General features: G+C 46.3%; 1 protein-coding gene across 1 annotated transcript; it reads left to right on the forward strand.

Annotated features, from left to right (window-relative positions):
* The first annotated feature begins 309 nt into the window (after window positions 1-309).
* Window positions 310-24,845, forward strand: CGRRF1 (cell growth regulator with ring finger domain 1). The gene is made up of 6 exons (XM_075329534.1): window positions 310-474; window positions 5,796-5,935; window positions 6,543-6,720; window positions 15,126-15,273; window positions 21,036-21,143; window positions 23,054-24,845. Exons 1-6 carry the CDS (start codon window positions 371-373, stop codon window positions 23,351-23,353), a joined length of 978 nt encoding a protein of 325 aa, XP_075185649.1. The 5' UTR covers window positions 310-370; the 3' UTR covers window positions 23,354-24,845.
* Window positions 24,846-25,191: the final 346 nt, after the last annotated feature.

The raw sequence follows: 25,191 nt of genomic DNA on the forward strand, positions 1-25,191 counted from the left end.
GTGACAGAAACACAGCGGGCAGCCATCTTTGTAAAGGGCAACCCTAATTTTTTTCACCATAATCCAATTTGATTCATGTGGTCGTTATAGTCTGACTTATTAAAGTATCGCACAGTGATCGCACAGAGCCCACAACCATATTTCTCGCATGGATTATCCCGAGCTGCTCACTGCATTGCCCTAAACAAACATGGCCGATTATTTGTTCATGTGATCCATGACATCACCAAAATGTTGACCAATGAGTGAAGCAGGAGCAATGACAGCTCGTATCTACGGTTCCTCAGATGATGAAAAATTATTCGAATAGCGTTTTTGTTGTTTCTTTTTTTTCCTTGTTGCGGATGGAGCTGGTGGGCCCGGAGCTGCGATGCCGGCGATATTCCTGGCCACGTTATACGAGTATTCCCCTCTCTTCTACATCACTGTGGTGTCTATATGCTTTGTAGTCACTTGTGGGATAGTGCTGGGATGGTGAGTGACTTTTTGCATTATTATATCAATAAATATATATTATTTCTGTTTTCTTGCAGCTCTCCACATTGCTGAGGAGAAAGTGGCACGGTTTCTAATAACAGCCAATCAGATTCCAGCTCTCAATTCTGTAAACTCCTTGGAAAAATGCAAGCTGCAATCCGATTGGTTGCTAAGGTCAAGTGCTCCCCTCTGCCCTTAGTAACGGTTGTGACTCCTTCATACCGCGCTGAGTTTTCATTTTTGCACTTTTTTTCCTCCTTTTATGACATTTCGGTTTTGAATTGCATTTTCCAGAGAAAAGCGGCGACCGAAAAACACTAATTTTAGTATTTTGATTTTTCATTTTTTATCAATTAATTTATTGTTTTGATAGTTTGGACTTTTAAAGGGACGTGCACTACTCAGATGACCGTTTATCAATCAGTATGTTTCCTCTCCAGGACATGAATAACATCTATAATCACCTCCAGCGGTCGGCACTGGCTCTCCCAGGGATTGTGTGACATAATTATATCACGTGATCCTCGGGAGAGTTGGTGCCAACATCAATGTCTCATGTGATGCCTGCAGCCACTTTACTGTCTCCTCCTTGAGACAACACAGACATCCGGATGAAGTGACAGAGCAGCCACAGTTCTCCCTTCCTCCAGATGTCAATTACGTAAAAAAAGAGGGTATATTGTGTTTATATATATATTTTTTTGCCCCAAAAAATGCGCTAGGGCTTATTTGAGGGGTACTGCTTATTTGAGGGGAACACCGGTTTCCCCCAAAAATGGCAAATCCCCTTTCCAGACATCTGCGTCACTCCCAGGTCCTCAGTGCGCGCTCCCTGCAGATTCTGGTCTTCTCCATAGTGGCCCTCCCCTGCGTCTGACCGGCTGGCACTCACACACGTACACATACACATCCGGTGATACCGCACTGCTTCTGGTGGACAGAGGGACCTGGGACTCTGAATGTGAGGACCTGCGGTGGAACACATTAAGGACCTTTGGTGGAACACATCAATACGTTCCACCGCAGGTCCTCTCGTTCCACAGCGTCCCACGTCACCGGAGCAGTATGGTATCACCGGAGGTGTATGTATGTGTAGATGTGGTGTGTGTGTGTGTTCCACCATAGTCTGGTGAGTATGAGTAGGAAAATTTGTCTTCTTTCTTTTGGGGGGTATCTGCTTTCTATAATGAAGTGTCCTGCTGTATTTTTTAACTTTTTTTTTAGCTCCATGAACGCCTCATTATTGAAACTCAACTAGGGCTTATTTTCGAGGTAGAGCTTATATTTAAGCCTTACTCCAAAAATTCTTGCTAGCCCTCATTTTTGGGGTAACGCTTGTTTTCAGGGAAACACACTAGTAAAGCGGCCAGTGATTGGTGGCAGGGATCACGTGACATAACTATGTCATGGGATCCTCGGGAGAGTCAGTGCCGACATCGCTGGAATAGCACCAGCACCGGAGGTGACTTTAAAGCCGTATTCTCATCTCTAAGATCCTATCCCAATATGTAGTAGGCGTAATAATAAAATAATAGCTAATACCTCCAATTAGAAATGTCGGATAGTTCTTCTGATATAGCCATGTCTCTTACCTCATGTGCAGGGCATTGCAGCTTAGGTATCCATGGTTACATCCACAAGCAACTAACTAACTGTCACTATATGAGTGGATGTAACCATGGATACCTAAGCTGCAGTGCCCTGCATATGAGGTTAGAGACTTAACTAATCAGGAGAACTATACTACATTTCTAATTGCAGGTATTTGCTGCTAATATTATTATTATTATTATTATTATTATTATTATTATTATTACCCCTCCTACATATTGGGATAGGACCTTGGAGATGGGAATACCCCTTCAAGTGTAATTATTTTAAAAGGGGCATAATGATTGCATAGGGGTTGTCAGATTAGTGGACAACCCCTTTAAGGGACACAGGGATACCCAGTATGATTATATAACTTTTTTGGGGTTGTGGCAGTGAATCACACTTATGGTTTGTTTATTTAATATGCTTAAAACTTTTTTTTACTTTTTCAGTCTTCACTAGTTTTGGTTGTAAGTCATAAAGTGCACCATATTTATTCATAAAGACGCTGTAATATTAACGTGAAATATTGCTGTAAAGTAAAACAGTCGAGGAGCGATATAACGCTAGGAAGATGCAGCAAAATGCACCACCATCGAAGGGGCAGCTGAATCATTGGTGCAACCTGTGCAAAAGGGGGACGAGAGGTCAGGGGCCACTTCCATCTTCAGTGTTGCAATCAGATTTTGTCACAGACCCATTAGCGGTCTGGTCACTGCTCCTCCACCATTAGCGGTCTGGTGACTGCTCCTCCACCATTAGCGGTCTGGTGACTGCTCCTCCACCATTAGCGGTCTGGTGACTGCTCCTCCACCATTAGTGGTATGGTCACTGCTCCTCCACCATTAGCGGTCTGGTGACTGCTCCTCCACCATTAGCGGTCTGGTGACTGCTCCTCCACCATTAGCGGTCTGGTCACTGCTCCTCCACCATTAGCGGTCTGGTGACTGCTCCTCCACCATTAGCGGTCTGGTGACTGCTCCTCCACCATTAGCGGTCTGGTGACTGCTCCTCCACCATTAGCGGTCTGGTGACTGCTCCTCCACCATTAGCGGTCTGGTGACTGCTCCTCCACCATTAGCGGTCTGGTGACTGCTCCTCCACCATTAGCGGTCTGGTGACTGCTCCTCCACCATTAGCGGTCTGGTGACTGCTCCTCCACCATTAGCGGTCTGGTGACTGCTCCTCCACCATTAGCGGTCTGGTGACTGCTCCTCCACCATTAGCGGTCTGGTGACTGCTCCTCCACCATTAGCGGTCTGGTGACTGCTCCTCCACCATTAGCGGTCTGGTGACTGCTCCTCCACCATTAGCGGTCTGGTCACTGCTCCTCCACCATTAGCGGTCTGGTGACTGCTCCTCCACCATTAGCGGTCTGGTGACTGCTCCTCCACCATTAGCGGTCTGGTGACTGCTCCTCCACCATTAGCGGTCTGGTCACTGCTCCTCCACCATTAGCGGTCTGGTCACTGCTCCTCCACCATTAGTGGTCTGGTGACTGCTCCTCCACCATTAGCGGTCTGGTCACTGCTCCTCCACCATTAGCGGTCTGGTCACTGCTCCTCCACCATTAGCGGTCTGGTGACTGCTCCTCCACCATTAGCGGTCTGGTGACTGCTCCTCCACCATTAGCGGTCTGGTGACTGCTCCTCCACCATTAGCGGTCTGGTGACTGCTCCTCCACCATTAGCGGTCTGGTGACTGCTCCTCCACCATTAGTGGTCTGGTGACTGCTCCTCCACCATTAGCGGTCTGGTCACTGCTCCTCCACCATTAGCGGTCTGGTGACTGCTCCTTCACCATTAGCGGTCTGGTGACTGCTCCTCCACCATTAGCGGTCTGGTGACTGCTCCTCCACCATTAGCGGTCTGGTGACTGCTCCTCCACCATTAGCGGTCTGGTGACTGCTCCTCCACCATTAGCGGTCTGGTGACTGCTCCTCCACCATTAGCGGTCTGGTGACTGCTCCTCCACCATTAGCGGTCTGGTGACTGCTCCTCCACCATTAGCGGTCTGGTGACTGCTCCTCCACCATTAGCGGTCTGGTGACTGCTCCTCCACCATTAGCGGTCTGGTGACTGCTCCTCCACCATTAGCGGTCTGGTGACTGCTCCTCCACCATTAGCGGTCTGGTGACTGCTCCTCCACCATTAGCGGTCTGGTGACTGCTCCTCCACCATTAGCGGTCTGGTCACTGCTCCTCCACCATTAGCGGTCTGGTGACTGCTCCTCCACCATTAGCGGTCTGGTCACTGCTCCTCCACCATTAGCGGTCTGGTCACTGCTCCTCCACCATTAGCGGTCTGGTGACTGCTCCTCCACCATTAGCGGTCTGGTCACTGCTCCTCCACCATTAGCGGTCTGGTCACTGCTCCTCCACCATTAGCGGTCTGGTCACTGCTCCTCCACCATTAGCGGTCTGGTCACTGCTCCTCCACCATTAGCGGTCTGGTCACTGCTCCTCCACCATTAGCGGTCTGGTCACTGCTCCTCCACCATTAGCGGTCTGGTGACTGCTCCTCCACCATTAGCGGTCTGGTGACTGCTCCTCCACCATTAGCGGTCTGGTGACTGCTCCTCCACCATTAGCGGTCTGGTCACTGCTCCTCCACCATTAGCGGTCTGGTGACTGCTCCTCCACCATTAGCGGTCTGGTGACTGCTCCTCCACCATTAGCGGTCTGGTGACTGCTCCTCCACCATTAGCGGTCTGGTGACTGCTCCTCCACCATTAGCGGTCTGGTGACTGCTCCTCCACCATTAGCGGTCTGGTGACTGCTCCTCCACCATTAGCGGTCTGGTGACTGCTCCTCCACCATTAGCGGTCTGGTCACTGCTCCTCCACCATTAGCGGTCTGGTGACTGCTCCTCCACCATTAGCGGTCTGGTCACTGCTCCTCCACCATTAGCGGTCTGGTCACTGCTCCTCCACCATTAGCGGTCTGGTCACTGCTCCTCCACCATTAGCGGTCTGGTCACTGCTCCTCCACCATTAGCGGTCTGGTCACTGCTCCTCCACCATTAGCGGTCTGGTCACTGCTCCTCCACCATTAGCGGTCTGGTCACTGCTCCTCCACCATTAGCGGTCTGGTGACTGCTCCTCCACCATTAGCGGTCTGGTCACTGCTCCTCCACCATTAGCGGTCTGGTGACTGCTCCTCCACCATTAGCGGTCTGGTGACTGCTCCTCCACCATTAGCGGTCTGGTGACTGCTCCTCCACCATTAGCGGTCTGGTGACTGCTCCTCCACCATTAGCGGTCTGGTCACCAGCAGACATATTATGCACAGAATTGCTGTGCGGACTGTGATGAAAACTGCAATAATAAGAGCAGAAGGAGGCCCTGTCATGTCCATAGTGAGTGCCACAACATCACGTCCCCGCACGTCTGGTAAAATGACGGTGTTGTCCACATTATCTGTAACTCGTTCTGCGGCCAGCAATAGACAGTGCAGCTCAGGAGGCAACGGTGCAAAATGTTTAACAAACCTAATTGCAAAAAATTATTTTTAGCCCCAAATGTGTGCATCTAAGTAAGAAAAAAATGGCCACAAAGGTGAAGAACCTCAATAATTGATGCAACATGAGGAGCTATTGGGCGGCAAACGGCCCGTATTGTGTCCTTGCAGAGGGCCCTCTTCTGTCTGGGATTGTCCTGGGCCCATGTTCTCCTCCATGTGACTATGCCCTAATAATAACCCATTAACCCCTTGTATTGCTTTGCAGGCGAGGCCTGGATGTTCCTATTATACTGAGAAACTCAGAGGAGAGGACGTCCAATACCTTCATTTGTAAGAAGCAGATGAAGGAAGTGAGGAATCCCTTTGGGTTGGAAATAGTTAATCCGGATACAGCCACAATAGAAAGTAAGTGTCAATTCACTGTAGGGCAGGAAGGGATTGGGGGGTCTTTCCAATAAACGAAGCATGTAGAGGGGTCCCCCATGTGTCAGTGTAATATGCAGACCATTTCATAGAATGACGTTCAGGTGCCATGGGGCGTTGTTTGTGCCCCACCTAGCACCTGGTGAAAGGTTAGGATGAAAGTACACGACCCCCGGGGTCCCTGAAATAAGTGACCACTTACATTTGCCTTTATTAATGAAATATAAGGAAAGGTAATGTCACTTTCCTATTTTAGATCTCTGCTTGCTGTCAGTGAATAGGGACTTTCCTTGTTACGGTCAGAAGCTGAATACTCCTCTGTCCTGACACTATTCTAGAGGTTGGATTTTCAGCCTCTGGTTAGAAACAGAAGTGTTTCACTCAGTGACAGCAAGCAGAGATGACGGAAAATGTTGAGAAATTGAAATCTGGGTTTAAGAACAGGAGGTTGCTGGGTTTGCATTTACATGGAGCAGAAGAGCGGGGTCCATGCTGCCCGAGTCACACTGCTAGTGGCAGGGATCCTGTTAGGTAACACGGGGGTGGGCTGCGGGCGTCTAATACTGTTTTATTTGCTTTCTTTCCACAGAGGGGGTTACATTGAGGCCAAACTGTCTGGAGAAATGTCTCCTGTCCTGTTTCTGGGGCTGCAGCGTACAGAAAGTGCAGGAGGCTCTGCAGAAACACATCTACTGCTGCCAGATACAGACCCCCGGAGTACTGGAGGAGGCCCTGTATGGCGAATACTTCTACAAGGAACAGCATGTGTATCCTTTCCCAGCTACCTGTAGTGAGTGCAGCTCTGGAGTATAATACAGGAGGTAACTCAGGATCAGTAATGTAATGTATGTACATAGTGACTGCACCAGCAGAATAGTGAGTGCAGCTCTGGAGTATAATACAGGAGGTAACTCAGGATCAGTAATGTATGTACACAGTGACTGCACCAGCAGAATAGTGAGTGCAGCTCTGGAGTATAATACAGGAGGTAACTCAGGATCAGTAATGTAGTGTATGTACACAGTGACTGCACCAGCAGAATAGTGAGTGCAGCTCTGGAGTATAATACAGGAGGTAACTCAGGATCAGTAATGTATGTACACAGTGACTGCACCAGCAGAATAGTGAGTGCAGCTCTGGAGTATAATACAGGATGTAACTCAGGATCAGTAATGTAATGTATGTACACAGTGACTGCACCAGCAGAAGAGTGAGTGCAGCTCTGGAGTATAATACAGGATGTAACTCAGGATCAGTAATGTAATGTATGTACACAGTGACTGCACCAGCAGAATAGTGAGTGCAGCTCTGGAGTATAATACAGGAGGTAACTCATGATCAGTAATGTATGTACACAGTGACTGCACCAGCAGAATAGTGAGTGCAGCTCTGGAGTACAATAGAGGAGGTAACTCAGGATCAGTAATGTATGTACACAGTGACTGCACCAGCAGAATAGTGAGTGCTGCTCTGGTGTATAATACAGGAGGTAACTCAGGATCAGTAATGTAATGTATGTACACAGTGACTGCACCAGCAGAATAGTGAGTGCAGCTCTGGAGTACAATAGAGGAGGTAACTCAGGATCAGTAATGTAATGTATGTACACAGTGACTGCACCAGCAGAATAGTGAGTGCTGCTCTGGTGTATAATACAGGAGGTAACTCAGGATCAGTAATGTATGTACACAATGACTGCACCAGCAGAATAGTGAGTGCAGCTCTGGAGTATAATACAGGAGGTAACTCAGGATCAATAATGTATGTACACAGTGACTGCACCAGCAGAATAGTGAGTGCAGCTCTGGAGTATAATACAGGATGTAACTCAGGATCAGTAATGTATGTACACAGTGACTGCACCAGCAGAATAGTGAGTGCAGCTCTGGAGTATAATACAGGATGTAGCTCAGGATCAGTAATGTAATGTATGTACACAGTGACTGCACCAGCAGAATAGTGAGTGCAGCTCTGGAGTATAATACAGGATCTGTAATGTATGTACACAGTGACTGCACCAGCAGAATAGTGAGTGCAGCTCTGGAGTATAATACAGGAGGTATCTCAGGATCAGTAATGTATGTACACAGTGACTGCACCAGCAGAATAGTGAGTGCAGCTCTGGAGTATAATACAGGATGTAACTCAGGATCAGTAATGTAATGTATGTACAGAGTGACTGCACCAGCAGAATAGTGAGTGCTGCTCTGGAGTATAATACAGGAGGTATCTCAGGATCAGTAATGTATGTACACAGTGATGGCACCAGCAGAATAGTGAGTGCAGCTCTGGAGTATAATACAGGAGGTAACTCCGGATCAGTAATGTATGTACACAGTGACTGCACCAGCAGAATAGTGAGTGCAGCTCTGGAGTATAATACAGGATGTAACTCAGGATCAGTAATGTATGTACACAGTGACTGCACCAGCAGAATAGTGAGTGCAGCTCTGGAGTATAATACAGGATGTAGCTCAGGATCAGTAATGTAATGTATGTACACAGTGACTGCATCAGCAGAATAGTGAGTGCAGCTCTGGAGTATAATACAGGAGGTATCTCAGGATCAGTAATGTATGTACACAGTGATGGCACCAGCAGAATAGTGAGTGCAGCTCTGGAGTATAATACAGGAGGTAACTCCGGATCAGTAATGTATGTACACAGTGACTGCACCAGCAGAATAGTGAGTGCAGCTCTGGAGTATAATACAGGATGTAACTCAGGATCAGTAATGTATGTACACAGTGACTGCACCAGCAGAATAGTGAGTGCAGCTCTGGAGTACAATACAGGAGGTATCTCAGGATCAGTAATGTATGTACACAGTGATGGCACCAGCAGAATAGTGAGTGCAGCTCTGGAGTACAATACAGGATGTAACTCAGGATCAGTAATGTAATGTATGTACACACTGACTGCACCAGCAGAATAGTGAGTGCAGCTCTGGAGTACAATACAGGATGTAACTCAGGATCAGTAATGTAATGTATGTACATAGTGACTGCACCAGCAGAATAGTGAGTGCAGCTCAGGATTACAATACAGGATGTAACTCAGGATCAGTAATGTAATGTATGTACACAGTGACTGCACCAGCAGAATAGTGAGTGCAGCTCTGGTGTATAATACAGGAGGTAACTCAGGATCAGTAATGTATGTACACAATGACTGCACCAGCAGAATAGTGAGTGCAGCTCTGGAGTATAATACAGGAGGTAACTCAGGATCAATAATGTATGTACACAGTGACTGCACCAGCAGAATAGTGAGTGCAGCTCTGGAGTACAATACAGGAGGTATCTCAGGATCAGTAATGTATGTACACAGTGATGGCACCAGCAGAATAGTGAGTGCAGCTCTGGAGTATAATACAGGAGGTAACTCCGGATCAGTAATGTATGTACACAGTGACTGCACCAGCAGAATAGTGAGCGCAGCTCTGGAGTATAATACAGGATGTATCTCCGGATCATTAATGTAATGTATGTACACAGTGACTGCACCAGCAGAATAGTGAGTGCAGCTCTGGAGTACAATACAGGATGTAACTCAGGATCAGTAATGTAATGTATGTACACAGTGATTGCACCAGCAGAATAGTGAGTGCAGCTCTGGAGTACAATACAGGATGTAACTCAGGATCAGTAATGTAATGTATGTACACACTGACTGCACCAGCAGAATAGTGAGTGCAGCTCAGGATTACAATACAGGAGGTAACTCAGGATCAGTAATGTAATGTATGTACACAGTGATTGCACCAGCAGAATAGTGAGTGCAGCTCTGGAGTACAATACAGGATGTAACTCAGGATCAGTAATGTAATGTATGTACACACTGACTGCACCAGCAGAATAGTGAGTGCAGCTCAGGATTACAATACAGGAGGTAACTCAGGATCAGTAATGTATGTACATAGTGACTGCAACAGCAGAATAGTGAGTGCAGCTCTGGAGTACAATACAGGATGTAACTCAGGATCAGTAATGTAATTTATGTACACAGTGACTGCACCAGCAGAATAGTGAGTGCAGCTCTGGAGTATAATGCAGGATGTAACTCAGGATCAGTAATGTAATGTATGTACACAGTGACTGCACCAGCAGAATAGTGAGTGCAGCTCTGGAGTATAATACAGGAGGTAACTCAAGATCAGTACAAGATAAGTAATGTATGTACACAGTGACTGAACCAGCAGAATAGTGAGTGCAGCTCTGGAGTATAATACAGGAGGTAACTCAAGATCAGTACAAGATAAGTAATGTATGTACACAGTGACTGAACCAGCAGAATAGTGAGTGCAGCTCTGGAGTATAATACAGGAGGTAACTCAAGATCAGTACAAGATAAGTAATGTATGTACACAGTGACTGCACCAGCAGAATAGTGAGTGCAGCTCTGGAGTATAATACAGGATGTAACTCAGGATCAGTAATGTAATGTATGTACACAGTGACTGAACCAGCAGAATAGTGAGTGCAGCTCTGGAGTATAATACAGGATATAACCCAGAATCAGTAATGTAATGTATGTACATTGTCATATTGTACAATATTTATACTGTCTGTGTCGTGAACATAAAAACCATCATATTTTCTTTAAAAGTAAGATTTGTGCTATACTACCATTTATCCACTAAGTGGCGCTGTTTGGCCGGTTGCTGTATGACCTAGTGCGGATTTGTGTAGTCGCAGGGGGACGTGTAGTTCTGTAGAATGACTTTACCTTTATAACATTCACATCTAATGTGGGTTTTACTAATAAAACAACAGTCATTACAACAAAACGGAAGACATGTGGCGGCAGAGCTGTCGGTGTAAGTGCCGTGTGTCGCGCACATTCACACTGGTCATTAACAGATAAAAACAATGAGAAAATACCTAGCAGTAAGTAAATGAGTAAATAGTATTAGTACATATAGATAACATGGGGGACTGAGTTGACACTATTTTGTTCAAAAAGGCATAAAAGTCACCTGGCTGTGATAAGGCATACCCAATCAGGATGGTGCCTAGATGTAGTGTTTCGCCTCGCTATGTGCCAGCAGGGGGCAGAGCAGGACCCCGATCTGATGGCTTCACACCTGCCTGGAAAGCTTCCGTATATAGACCAGATGCACCTGCCTAAAAATGGGGGAGTCAAAACCAAGACCTCGTATATGAAATAAATATTAACATATATTTCATTTTGCTTCTTTATAATGTTCAACACCTCTGCTTGCTGTCAGGAAATGGAGAGATTATGTATGTGTATTGTCTCCCCGGCTTGTGTCCTGTTTCCATTTTCAGCCTTTTTTTGGGTGATGACTGTTGAGCGTGTGATGATGACTCCGCAGTGACTGTGCAGTGGGAGGGACGGCCGCTTATTCATGGGGAAACTGCACAAAGGAGGGTCCCTGACATCCACCCTTTACTGGAATATTGCTTGCAGTATCCAGGCAGCGCTGAGGGGAGGAGATTTTGGACAATGTCGGCATTTTTGAGAATATTTTCTGTGTCATACTGAATTATTTAATGGCTTAAAGCGCGTCAGTTTTATTTTATATGGAAATATCTCTGCTTGCTGTTATTGAAAGTAAACATTCTTTATACTCCAAAAACATACAGATAGGGACTCTAGATTGTGAGCCCCAATGGGGACAGTATTGCTGATGTATGTAAAGCGCTGTGGAATTAATAGCGCTATATAAAGGAATAAAAATTATAAAAATTAAAAATTATATCCAGAGACTGTAAATACCTAATATCCAGTCTGTACAATCCTATGTGACCTAAAAACAGCATCTGCTATAGTGACTGTTTGTTTCAATGTGTCAGCGCAGGTAAAATGTCGCCGAGCTTGTGCGATTGTCTCTTCAGGGATACAATTATAGCTCTAGATCTGTGCACGTCTTCAGCCAGATTGTGTCCATTCACTGTCAGCAAGCAGAAATGATGAAAGTGGTCATGCACAAAGTATGGCAAAACGTTTCGGAACTTTTCGGACCCCAATAATGAAGTTTTAGACCGGTGACAGGGTGTCATAAAGGCAACTTTACTCTCAGTTTATCACTTTGGAAATCCGCTGTGCCAAAGGGATATTAGGGTGAAGCTCAACAACGCGTCCATTGTTTTGGGGATTAGTGGAAATCACTGGGTAAGGTTATGTTTTGATATGGGTGAAGATAAAGTTCCCCTTTAAGATTAAAGGGAACCTGTCAGGTCCCATATGCGTTCTAATCTACAAGCAGGGTGATGTGTGGCCTAGTAACCCCTTCCTACCCATCCCTGTGTTGTAATATTGTGTAATATGATTTTATTAAAAAAAAGTTTTATAACTTCCATGTTCCCTATGTAAATAGGTAAGGGTCTAGTCCCCTGGGTGTTTGCATGCTTTCCGTGGTATCACGCCCCTGTGGGTGTGATACCATGGATTTACATAAGCGACGTCACCATCAGCTCCTGGAGGTCCCAAGCGTGTGCGCTTGTTGTTTGCGCCGCCTTCATATCCGGGTGTTTACTTGCCGGCTTTAGACATGATCGGAACCACAGGAGTCTTCTGATCAGAGCGCTTGTGAAGCCAGCAAGTAAACACCCGGATATGAAGGCTGCACGAATAGCAAGCGCGCACGCGCAGGATCTCCAGGAGCTGACCTGTAAATCCATGGTATCACGCCCACAGGGGTGTGATACCACAGAAAGCTCCTGGAGATGCCGCACGAGCACGCTTGCTGTTTGCGCAGCCTTCATATCCGGGTGTTTACTTGCCGGCTTTAGATGCGCTCTGCGCATGATCGGAACCGCAGGAGTCTTCTGAAAATGCGCAGCGCGCTTGTGAAGCCGGCAAGTAAACACCCGGATATGAAGGCTGCGCAAACGGCAAGCGCGCACTCGCAGGATCTCCAGGAGCTGACCTGTAAATCCATGGTATCATGCCCACAGGGGTGTGATACCACAGAAAGCTCCTGGAGATGCCGCATGAGCGCACTTGCTGTTTGCGCAGCCTTCATATCCGGGTGCTTACTTGCCGGCTTCACAAGCGCATGCCGCTCATGTAAATCAATGGTATCATGCCCACAGGGGTGTGATACCATGGAAAGCATGTAGACACCCATGGGGCGATGCAAAGCTCAGGGGACTAGAGCCTTTCCTATTCACATAGGGAACATGTAAGTTATAAAACGCTCTTTTATATATTCATATTACACACTATTACAACAAAGGGATGGGTAGGAAGGGGTTACTAGGCCACACATCACCCTGCTTGTAGGCTGGATTGCATATGGGACCCTATACCTGTGCTCAGGTGACCTCAGAAATAGGAGTCCTATGTGCAGACATGACGAGTAACACTATTTCTGCCCATTATGTGACTTGTATGCTGCATTTTTCACCAACTTTTCATTGTGTCTTTAATGTTTACTTGTCTCTGAGCTGCTGGGTAGAAACTAGCTGTTACGATGCCTCTAGTAGACAGCACATAGAGACGTGAGGGATTCCTGGAGGACATTATACAGCAGTACTGAGCAGTGTAGCTGTGAATCCAGCTGTGGGTGAGATAAAACACTTACCTGTAATCAAATCCTTCATTGATGTACCTGTCCGTCTTGGCCATAGATTCACACAGAAATCAGGGACTTCTGTCTCTATATAGCATCATGGAGGACATTATACAGCAGTACTGAGCAGTGTAGCTGTGAATGCAGATCTAGTGGAGATAAAATACTTACTAGAAAGCTTTGTCATTGATGTGACAGTCCATCTTAGGCTACTTTCACACATCCGGTATTTGCTCTGCGGCACAATACGGCGCTCTGCAGAAAAACCGCAACCGTTTTTTTTGCCGCCGGTTGCGGGTTTTTTTGCATAGACTTACATTAGTGCCGTATTGTGCTGCATGGGCTTGCGGTCGGTCCGGTTTTTGCCGCATGCGGCAGATTTAGCCGATGCCGCGGCTGGATGAATCGTTGCCTGCAACGTTTTTTGCTCCGGCAAAAAAACTGCATCGCGCCGCATCCGGCCGCTGTGGCGCATTTTTCAATGCATGCCTATGGACGCCGGATGCGGCGCAATGCGGAAAAAACGCATCCGGCCGCCGCATGCGGTTTCTTCCAGTGCGCATGCTCAGAGCATGCCGCAACCGGAAAAAAACGGACGGGCCGCATGTAAAAACTTATGCAAAGGATGCGGTGTTTTCGCCGCATCCGTTGCATAGCTTGCACAGCCGGATTTAGCCGCATTGCTCAAACCGGATGTGTGAAAGTAGCCTTAGCCAAAGATTCACACAGACATGAGGGACTCCTGTCTCTATATAGCACAAGTGCAATAGCAACAGCAGCATGGAGGACATAATACAGCAGTATTGAGTAGTGTAGCTGTGAATCCAGGAGTAAATGAGATATAACACTTACTAGAAAACTGTAATCAAATCCCTCATTGATGTGCCAGTCCGTCTTGGCCATAGATTCACACAGACAGGAGGACATCTGTCTCTATGTAGCACATCTGCAATAGTAACAGCAGCAGCGAGGACATTATACAGCAGTACTGAGCAGTGTAGCTGTGAATCCAGCTCTGGGTGAGATAAAACACTTACTAGAAAGCTGTTAATGGATCCTTCATTAATATACCGGTCCAGCTTGGCCATAGAATCACACAGACATGAGGGACTCCTTTCTCTATATAGCACATGTGCAATTGTAACAGCAGCATGGAGGACATCACACAGCAGTACTGAGCAGTGTAGCTGTGACTCCGCATCTTGAGTGTGTGGAATAAACACTTACTAGAAAGCATGATCCACATCTATGCTGTAATCGCATTGCTCAGTGAACTGGCAGTCCGTCTTGGTCACATTTTTGGGGGGTTTTCGGAGCAAATGTTGAGTTTAGGGGGGGTAGTGGTTCATGAGTGGAGAAAGTGTAATTATAACAAAGTTTATTATATTCTCTTGTATTATTTGTTTTATTAATATTATTTTTTTATCATTTATATATATATTTTTTGCAATATTCATTGAAATGACAGTTACTATTGAATCGTGGGTGCACACTAGGCCACCAGGAGCTCGGGAAACACATTGGGGGGTCAGTGATGAAACTCACTGAGCCCGGCTTCTTTGTGTCAGCAGTGTGGTGCAGTGAATAAGACCCCCTCTCTCTTAATCATCTTTTTCCTGAACAGTGATTCAGCGTGCAGAAACAAAGCAAGGAGGAAGTCTTAGTTCAGCCGGCCGAGGACAGCCAGATAGAAGACTTTGGCCCGGTGCCTCGCATTCGCTATCCTCTGGTAGCCCTGCTGACAATGTGTGATGTGGATGACCGGGAGTTCTACCCCATTGTAAGGCTGCAGCAATGCATGAATACTGCTCACACACATGAGTGATGATTGCATATGGCCGCCCTCCGCGCTGAGTTTTCATCCTTGTTTTTATTGGATGAAGATCAGTAAGTCGTGGTTTGTTGCTCTCGGGTCACATTTCATCGTGGTGATATAAAGGGAAGCCCCGGAGTTAATTGTTTGCATATTTTCATGTCACTTATAGAAAGTCCCCATCTTTCCTCCTCTTACTGACATACTTGCTTTGACGCCCCACCTATTGCCTGAATCACAATGTTAGTACTTCTCACAGCTGAGGGTTTGCTACAATTGATTCCAATGCTATCCAGTCCATTATGACCGTAGCCTTTATTTCTATAGCACCAACATATTCCGCAGCGCTTTACAATTCAGAATGGACATTTACTGACAATAAGGACATTATAGTAAGAGATAGATGTAGTGCCGATTGTTACGTCACCACCGGAGTCCGCTCCATCAACTTCTGCTCTGATCACAAGGTGGCGCCGTGTTCCTGCCATGGATGGTGCTGGTGATGGGAGAGAAGTCGATGCCAGCGGCACCGGTGGGCGCAGGCTCCGATCATCCACTGGGCTGGGTTTCCTGGGGATTTGCAGTACCGCTGGCTGACTGTGGGTGGTGTGTGTCTTCCAGCTGAAGTACCATCATTCAGCTACAACCAATGGGAAGACACCACACCCTTCTTAATTCCCCTCCTGTCTGCTGACCTCTGCCAGAGATAGTTCTGAATTCCTGGTTCCTGTTCTGTTTTGTGATTCCTGTGTGCTGACTTCTGCCTGTTTTCTGACTACCCTTCTGCCTGCTGTTTATGTACCTCGCTGCCCGATCCAGATTTGACCTCTGCTACGTTTTCTGATTACCTCCTTGCCTGCCGATTCTGTCCCTGTTCTGCTATTCCTGGTTTGACCCTGCCTGACGACTACTCTCTCGGACTGCAGCCTTCCACAGGTAGTGATCTCCAGGGCCCTGTGTAATTCCAAATCCCTGTATAGGGGTTAAAGGGTTTCAGGGTTCTGGGGGTCCTGCTTGGCGAGTGGCTTCCCTCTAGTCTGTCCATTACAGCCCGTCAGAGTCTGTGGATCCAGGCAGGCGTTAACACCGATGTGTTGAGGATGCCCCGGACAGGATGCAATTGTTACAAACGTTCAGCTGTAACAAGTATTGCACTGGTTATCAGCCTTTGGGTGAAAATCTGGATGTTTCTAGTCACTGACAGCAAGCAGAGATCTTGAAATTGGATCGCTAGGCTCATCTTTCAAGGCTCATCTTCTACCTAATATGTCTCACAGCTGGGAATTTGCTTCAGTTTATATAGTATAGAATAAAAAGGTATATATCCCGCAAAGAAGAGGCCGTATAAAATTAGTCTGAAAGAATATTTTTATTCATTCACAGTATTAGTAAAAAGTACCAGAGAAAACACAGGTGACATAAAAATAAAGAATTTTTATACTTACCTGTCTCCGGCGCTGCTGTCTCTGTTGTTATTTCTGGGCCGCTCATTATGTCTCATGAATATTCACTGCACTCACTGCAGACCCAGAAGTAACAGCAGCGCCGGAGACAGGTAAGTATACCAGCCCATGCTGTCCTTCTGCTATCCCCAGATGTCACACGGATAGCACTCTGATGTGATCCGTGTGATATCAGTGTGACACATATCGGAGAAACACAGGTCACATAAAAACAAAGAATTTCTATACTTACCTGTCTCCGGTGTTGCTGTCTGTCTCTGCTGTTGCTTCTGGGCCCGCTCATTATGCCTCATTGTCACGAACAGCCAGGGGAGTCACTCAGATATCCCACCGCTGCCACCAATTTGTCACGAACAGCCGGGGGAGTCACTCAGATATCCCACCGCTGCAACCAATTTGTCACGAACAGCCGGGGGAGTCACTCAGATATCCCACTGCTGCCACCAATTTGTCACGAACAGCCGAGGGAGTCACTCAGATATCCTGCAGCTGTCCACTAATTTGTCACAAACACGACTACTCTCTAGCGCCCCTCTTGTCGGCAGGCCACTTTTGGTACTGCAGGACAATGCATAAAATGAGGCTGCTGAGCTAATAATGCCAAATATTGGAGGTCTCACATCAAGGGTAAATGTATATATCACCGATTCCCACTAATGGAATATATATATACCTCGGTACCCTTAATGATAGCGCCCCAATAATTCTATGCAATAATAATTACGCTGCCACCACCCAGACTTTCTACAGGTAGCTGGGGACCCGTTTCAGATAGCAGAAGGCTTTTCGGACGGGTTTGGGTTCGTATATTGAACAGAAGGAAACAAACTATTAAATTTTATATATTTAATCCGAAAATAGGCAGTGTTTAAAAAATATACAAGGATTTACAAAAGGGAACAATACAAATACAGTATAGACAGTTACATAAAAATAAAAGGTATAAACGTGAAACTTACTAAACTCGTGCCATAGATGTGACGTCCGAATTTAGGGAGGGAGGGGCTCCAAGAGAAGAAGACGGTAGAGAGAGACGGCCAGCATCACCACATACTGATCCCCTCCAATACTGACTGACCCCCCCAGAAAGGAGCTAATCGCTCTTATGCCCTCAGGTAACCCCCCTCTCTGTGACCTCATTTTACGGTCTCTTGTGAGCTGTGCCGAGATTGTCACAAAATTCTTTAATTCTAGCTTTTCACATATCTTTGCCCCTGGGCCACACAGGTGAAAGATATTAGCGTCATATTTTATATCTCGATTTTACATTTACATAGATACCAAACACAACGCATCTAGCATGATTTTACTGGCCAATACTCATTTGTCGTGATACCAGCGATCTCCCAGTCAAGCGAAACGGTGTGCTCCACAGGGATTCTGGCAGTATGTTTTTCATTTTTCCAACATTAACGGGCCACGTAAAAAAACTGTATTAGGAGTTTTCCCTCCAACAGAACAAAGGATTGTCAAGGATTGTCTTTTCTGTGCATCTTTTGGCTGTAGCTCTACCATCCCCGAGTCGTAAATTCCTAAACTTTCAAGCCGATCAGATAATCGTCATGGCGATCTGTGGCTGATGGTGGGGAGGGGGGGTGGGGAGGGGGGTAAGGACCCTTCAACAGTTTTACATGACACTCATGAATATTCACTGTACTCACCGCAGATTCGGAGGGAACAGCAGCGCCGGGGACAGGTAAGTATACAGCTCATGCTGTCCGTGTGTTATTCGGATGTATACATGGATGGCAGAGTAACACATATACGCACCTTCACCACGGACCGGGCAAAATGTTTATGTTTTGCACGGATATGTGAAAGAGGCCTAACACATAGCTGCAGGGACAAAGAATAACAATGATGGTTATATAGTCCTTGTAGAGGCCAGTGCCTGCTTAGCTACAAATATTTTGCACTTGTTCCCAACGCCATCCAAACAATGCAACAATGGTAGTAGTAGGTTACCAATCCTAATAAGCAGCAATTGTTAATTTAACCATGGACGCTAATCATATAAATTGTTCCTTAAATGCATATGTGCTCGATAAGGGCCAGGTACAAGGACTTAACATTAAAGAAAGTGTTCCAGATGCTGTAGGCTTCTACCCCAACTTGCGTTTCGCTTTAAGGCTTCTGGGGGGAGGTCAGTTATTATACATGGGTATATGCATTTTCAGGAGCAATGGTTTTCAGTACTATTATACGATTAGCATCTATAGCCCGTGGTTTAATTAACAGTTTCCACTTATTAGGATTTGTAAAATGCTACTAAGCATTTGGACTGCTTTAGGAACAATGCAACTATGCATTAATTTCTATGGACCATTAATGATTACAGTTGTATACTGCCTGGCCATACAATCCTCTATGAGCTCATCGGCCTCCAGGACAATAGAGAGACTTGTGTTGATGTGTTGAGCTCACAGAGCATTGCCTGGACTGGATGCCATTGTCCCACACGCTCAGGGTCTGTAGAGCATTTGAGACTATGGGTGAAACCATGATTGTTTCCATTCACTGACAGCACATGGGATCTCCAGGGGTTCAGATTTATTTTTAACTTTTTCACCGACGGCCTCCACTTACACTGAAGAACAATAGTAGTAATATACGTCTGTTCATCCTGAGCCTCCTAATTCATGAAAGGATTGCCCAGATTTAGTGAGGTGAAGGGGAGTGACAGCCCTTGTGACCAGTGTAATGACTGCCATCAGGGGTTGTCGGCCCGTCCGCTGGGAGTTTGCAGACGTCGCGGTAATCTTTGTCGCACTCGGCCCCGTGACTCTCGGCTTTGTGTGATTCTTCACAAAATGATCCCTCTCGTCTCTTCGTTTTCGGACTTGTTCCCCTGTAATCCGAGCTGCAGGAGACAACCGTGGAATTCGGCATTCTGCTGACACGGACGTTTCCCTGATCGGCGGCAGCAGCAGCGTCTATTAAACACCACGTGGAGGTGATTTCCAAATTCCCTTTATTGCCGGCTGCTGGATTCCAGGGTTTCCAGTAAATGTAATTAAAGGCTAAACCTGGCCCCGGAGCTTCATCCTCGGGATCTGAGAACTTCTGACACTTTCCAATAAACTTTGCATGTTTCTAAGAAAGATCTCTGCTTGTTGTCAAAGAATGGAAAGATTGTGATCTACAGGCAGGGTATATTCCAAGCTTTATTCATTACTGTACACATGAAAAGCTAAGATCAGACCTGTACTGACCTCGTCCTGCTCACATCTGCAGCTCGTTACAGTGTATCAGCCCAGATAATGTTCTATGAGCTTTATAAAGGCCATTTCCCTTGTGTTCCATAATGTTATGTTGGCAGATACATGACGTATCTAATATATAAAGCTGAATGTGTGTGTGTGTGTGTGTGTGTGTGTGTGTGTGCGTGTGCATGTGCGTGTGTGTATGTCCGGGATTGGCATCTGCACAGTCGCAGCTACAGCCACAAAATTTTGCACACTCAGACGTCTGGACCCCGAGAGCGTCATAGGCTATGTTTTGAGGGGAAATTTTAACCCCGCGCTTTACAGTTAATCGACAAAACACCTGCCTCCATTAAAGCGAATGGAACTGGGAGCCACAGTGCAGCCAGAACTTCAGAAGAATGCGCAGCCACGCCCTTATATGGCATGTTGGCCATATGTCACAATGTGTCACAATGCAGCCAGGGAAAGAGACAGACACCGACAGGGAAAGAGGCAGACACAGACAGGGTAAGAAACAGACATAGACAGGGTAAGAGACAGACACAAAAAGACAGACATAGACAAAGAGACAGACTGACAGGGAAATAGACAGACACAGACAAAGAGACAGAGACAGACACAGGGAAACAGACAGGGAAAGAAATGGAAAGAGACAGACAGGGTAAGAGACAGACAAAGACAGGTAAAGAGACAGACAAAGAGACAGACACAGGGAAAGAGACAGAGGGAAAGAGACAGACAGGGAAAGAGAGGGAAAGAGACAGACAGGGAAAGAGACAGACAGGGAAAGTGACAGAGATAGATAGACAGGGAAAGAGATAGATAGACAGACGGAGAAAGAGACAGTCAGAGACAGACAGGGAAAGAGACAGACAGGCAAAGAGAGAGACAGAGAGATATATACAGAGGGGGAGACAGACAGAGAATGGGAGAGAAACAGAGAGACAGTTACTATCCCAGGCGTTAATACATTCTATTTTGTTAACAACAGTTATTAACCCGGGAGAAGCCGGGTAGTACAGCTAGTATCCCAATATTTACACTGCTCGTCTCCTTACAGGTGGCCATGCTCACCATCATCCACATCCCGGACAGAAGCTACAGGATGCCCTGCAGGGTCATGTACCAGTATCTGCTGACAGCACAAGGCCAATTCTACGACCTTAAGGTAAACATTTCCCAGACTTGATAAACTATGCGATTGCATATAAAAACAGATTTTTATTGAATATAAAACATTAAAAATGCCAACATAGACAAGATGTCTCCAGAAAACGGACCCCTCAAAGTGTAAATATGTACCATAAATTTATGTTGGGAACACCAGGTCAAAGAATCATGTAAAGAATCCCCCCGTATAGACAAAGTAATAATATATATGTATAGATTAGAAATACAAAATGATAACACAAGTGTGCGGTTGTAAAATTATAATGGTTACAATCAACCATAAAACAAATAATCGCAACAGTATACCTACAGGGGAACAGTAGACAAAAGTAAATGGCGTCCCACACCCTCTCCGACGCACGTTTCGCACTTGTAGCGCTTCTTCCAGGAGTTCCAGACTTGGTGGTAGCCGCTGGATTTTGCAGGATGTAGGGTCACCCTGGTCTCCACCATTGAATTCCTGGACTCCTCGTCAGGGGTCTGTGGGCTACGTCTGGGGGGGGGGGGGGAGTTGAGCACAGGAGCAGTGTAGTGCCAATTCATCTGGTTATAGGAGCTGAGGGATTGAATTTGGCATGTAGGGGTTAGACCAGAGTGGCAAAGTCAAGGATAAAGTACGATCCAAATGCGTGGTCAGCCTAGCGGCTGCCGAACCCATTTCTTCGGTGGTCTGCTTATCAGCTATTGTGATTGGCCGGTGAAGCAGACTATCTGGATTGTCGCTGGAGCTGTCCGCCATATTGTCAGTCTTTGGGAACTAAGTGGAGGTGCCTAAGAGGATTGGTAACGGTAGGTATGTGTTATGCAACTGAACTAAGTTTGTCAGAGTCCAATCACAGCTGGCAGCGACGAAGCTACCTATCAAAGTAGATGAAGTAGCAGAGCTGGGTTTGTCACAGAGTCCCAGCAGAGCTGGCAGCAATGAAGGAGAGCTACCTAGCAAAGTAGATGAAATAGCAGAGCTGAGTTTGTCACAGAGTCCCAGCAGAGCTGGCAGCGGCGTAGGAGAGATATGTAGCAAAGTAACTAAAATAGCAGAGCTGAGTTTGTCACAGAATTCCAGCAGAGCTGGCAGCGGCATAGCTACGAAGCAGAATAACTAAAATAGTAGAGCTGAGTTTGTCACAAAGTCCAAGCAGAGCTGGCAGCTGCACATGAGAGCTACCCAGCAAAGTAACTGAAATAGTAAAGCTGAGTTTGTCACAGAGTCCAAGCAGAGCTGGCAGCGGCACAGGAGAGCTACCCAGCAAAGTAACTGAAATAGTAGAGCTGAGTTTGTCATAGAATCCAAGCAGAGCTGGCATGGTATAGCTTAGTTAACCAGTAAAGTAACTGAAATAACAGAGCTGAGTTTGTCACAGAGTCCAAGCAGAGCTGGCGGTAGCATAGCATAGCTACCCAGCCAAGTAACAGAGGTAGCAGAGCTGAGTTTGTCCCAGAGTCCCAGCAGAGCTGGCAGTGGCATAGCAGAGCTACCCAGCAAAGTAACAGAAGTAGCAGAGCTGGGATTGTCACAGAATCTCAGGCAGAACTCGCCATTGGATAATAGAGCTATCCGGCAATGTAGGACAGCTGAGTTTGTCAGAATTTCCAAGGCAAATTTGGACAGTGGTGGTATAGCAGAGTTGGGTTTGTCTGGAGGTAAATGACTCAGGGAAGCAGTCAGCTGTAGAGGCGGGAATGCCGAGCACCAGAATACCCAGGCAGCACCCCACCGCCTGAGCCGGCCTAAAGCCTGGGGGCATGATCGTACAGAAGAGCGGAGGAACCCACCAGAGCGGGAGGAGGACGCATCTCCTGACCCCGGATCCAGGATGGGCGAGTAGCATATGATGAAGACTCTATGTTCTAACATTGGACATTTCCTTTAAGAGAAGTTTTTTATGGCCTCTATTTTTTTTCTTTTAGCAACTTTACATGTCGGTGAGCGATCACGAAGCAGAGTCCGCCCAGGCCGGGACAGAGGACGTCTCCAGAGATAAAGAACTGCTCGAGAAATTAGGGATCTCCGAGGAGGAACTGCACGAGAACAGCGCCAAGGACTGCGTGGTGTGCCAGAACGACTCTGCCAATTGGGTACTGCTACCGTGCCGACACGTGTGCCTGTGTGATGGCTGCTTACTGCGCTTCCAGCACTGCCCGATATGCCGACAGTTTGTTCAAGAAACGTTCCCTCTACGTAGCGGTACACCGCCGACGGAGTCATGAGCAGCAAACTGCCGGATGACACACAGCATGCTTCCCTATAGCCGGGGACAAGTATTCCTCAAAAACAATGGCCTTAATTTAACATTATTTTTATTATCATTCCAAAATATCTTTATCGTGGTTAATATTCTTCCAGTTGATACAGATCTCCAAATTTGCTTCACAGTTAAACAGGTAAATCCTAAAATTCTAGCTATCTGCAGCTGCCACTAGGGGGAGCTCTGTGCACACGTTTGAAAAAAAAAGGGGGGATTTAAGGGATTGTAATACACTTTTTTCAGATCCTTCACCATTGCAGTACTGCCGCTCCACTGGCCCCTGTAGCTCCATGTTCTTAGTTCATGTGAACACCTCACTCAATCACTAGCCTCAGAGGTGATGCATGTGACTGTGGAGGCCAGTGATTGCCTGCAGCGGTCAAGTGAATGACATGTGATCAGCTTCAAGATCCATGGGGATTACAAAAGCAATGGTGCTGGATTTCCAGGGGATAGTTCATACTGTAAGTTGCTGATTATTCGTGGTCCCACCAGTAGGACCCCGATCGATCCTGAGAATGGGGCTTGGAATAACGCACCTCTGCTCCATTCATTGTCTATGGGACTAATCGTAGAGTCCAGAGCTTCTCTATCTCCATAGGCCCCATAGACAGCGCATGGAGCGGAGGCACCCTATTCTCAGGATCGGTGTAGATCCCAGTGGTCGGACCCCCAACATTCAGCAGATTATCACTGTATGGATGGATGCGCGACCCCTTTAAACTCAATAAAATGGCATCCAGTGAGCTCCCACTAGTGGTGGATGCGAGGAACTTGAACTTTAATTTTTAGCTTTATGGTGGGCATTGGGAGCTGTGTATCAGAAAAAGACGATTCTGGGCACTAAGAAGATCCGGTACCGGACTCAGGAGGAAGTCTTCAATCCTTACATCCCTTAGAATGGAGGGCTACTAGTCTGGGCTACTGCACCTCGAGGACGAGCTGGCGTCACTGTGGCATGGTCACTGACTATATTTATTTTTAAAGATTTTATTCCTTATTATCCCTAACATTTTGCAGTTCTGAAAAAATGGAATACCCAGATATTGGAGACGGTCGCCCTGCAGTGAGTGTTGGGGCCTCCGTTAGATTGTAAGCTCCCGTGCGCAAGGGTAGGTACAAAGCCACACATCCCCTGATGAAGAGGAATAAAGATGATGCTCTTATTATTCCACTTATATGTGATGAATCCGTCAGGCTCATGTTGCCTTATTTAGGAGAAACCATTAACAATATTTTACTATCTGTTTTATCAGTTTAACAATAAAAAGTTCTGCAGCTTTCCACTACAATTTGTGCTTCAATTCTCCCCCATTTGTAAGACCTCTGCTTGCTGTCAGTAAATGGGAACATTCTGGATCACATCCAGAGGCTGAAAACTCTTACAATCCTGGCATTACAATCTTGCAAAAATGGCAACCTCCGACAAAATAATTGTCTACCAAAAATAAAAGATAAATACAATTTACATCAGAAAGTGGAAGCTAAGGAGGGGAGCAGCCAATTTAGACTTAGTTTGGTCTCAACCTTTAATAATTCCCAGAATGTCACTAAGGGGCTTCTTAGAAAGTTCTGGCTCCATCTTGGCAATGATCTCATCCTGGCTATGAATGTACCCAAAAACCACACTGTTGTATTTAGGAAGAACTAAAAGTTGGATCAACCAAAACAAGTGGTGTAGCAGATCGAGCAGCCGCATCTCTTTTATTGATTGTTCTCAAAGAGGATTTTCGATGTTGGAGCCCTAAATGTTTGTGTTGTGGCTTGATAAAGCATGGCTGCAATAGCTTCCGCTCACAC

Source organism: Anomaloglossus baeobatrachus, chromosome 12 (genome assembly GCF_048569485.1).
Source record: "Anomaloglossus baeobatrachus isolate aAnoBae1 chromosome 12, aAnoBae1.hap1, whole genome shotgun sequence".
Lineage (NCBI taxonomy): Eukaryota > Metazoa > Chordata > Amphibia > Anura > Aromobatidae > Anomaloglossus > Anomaloglossus baeobatrachus.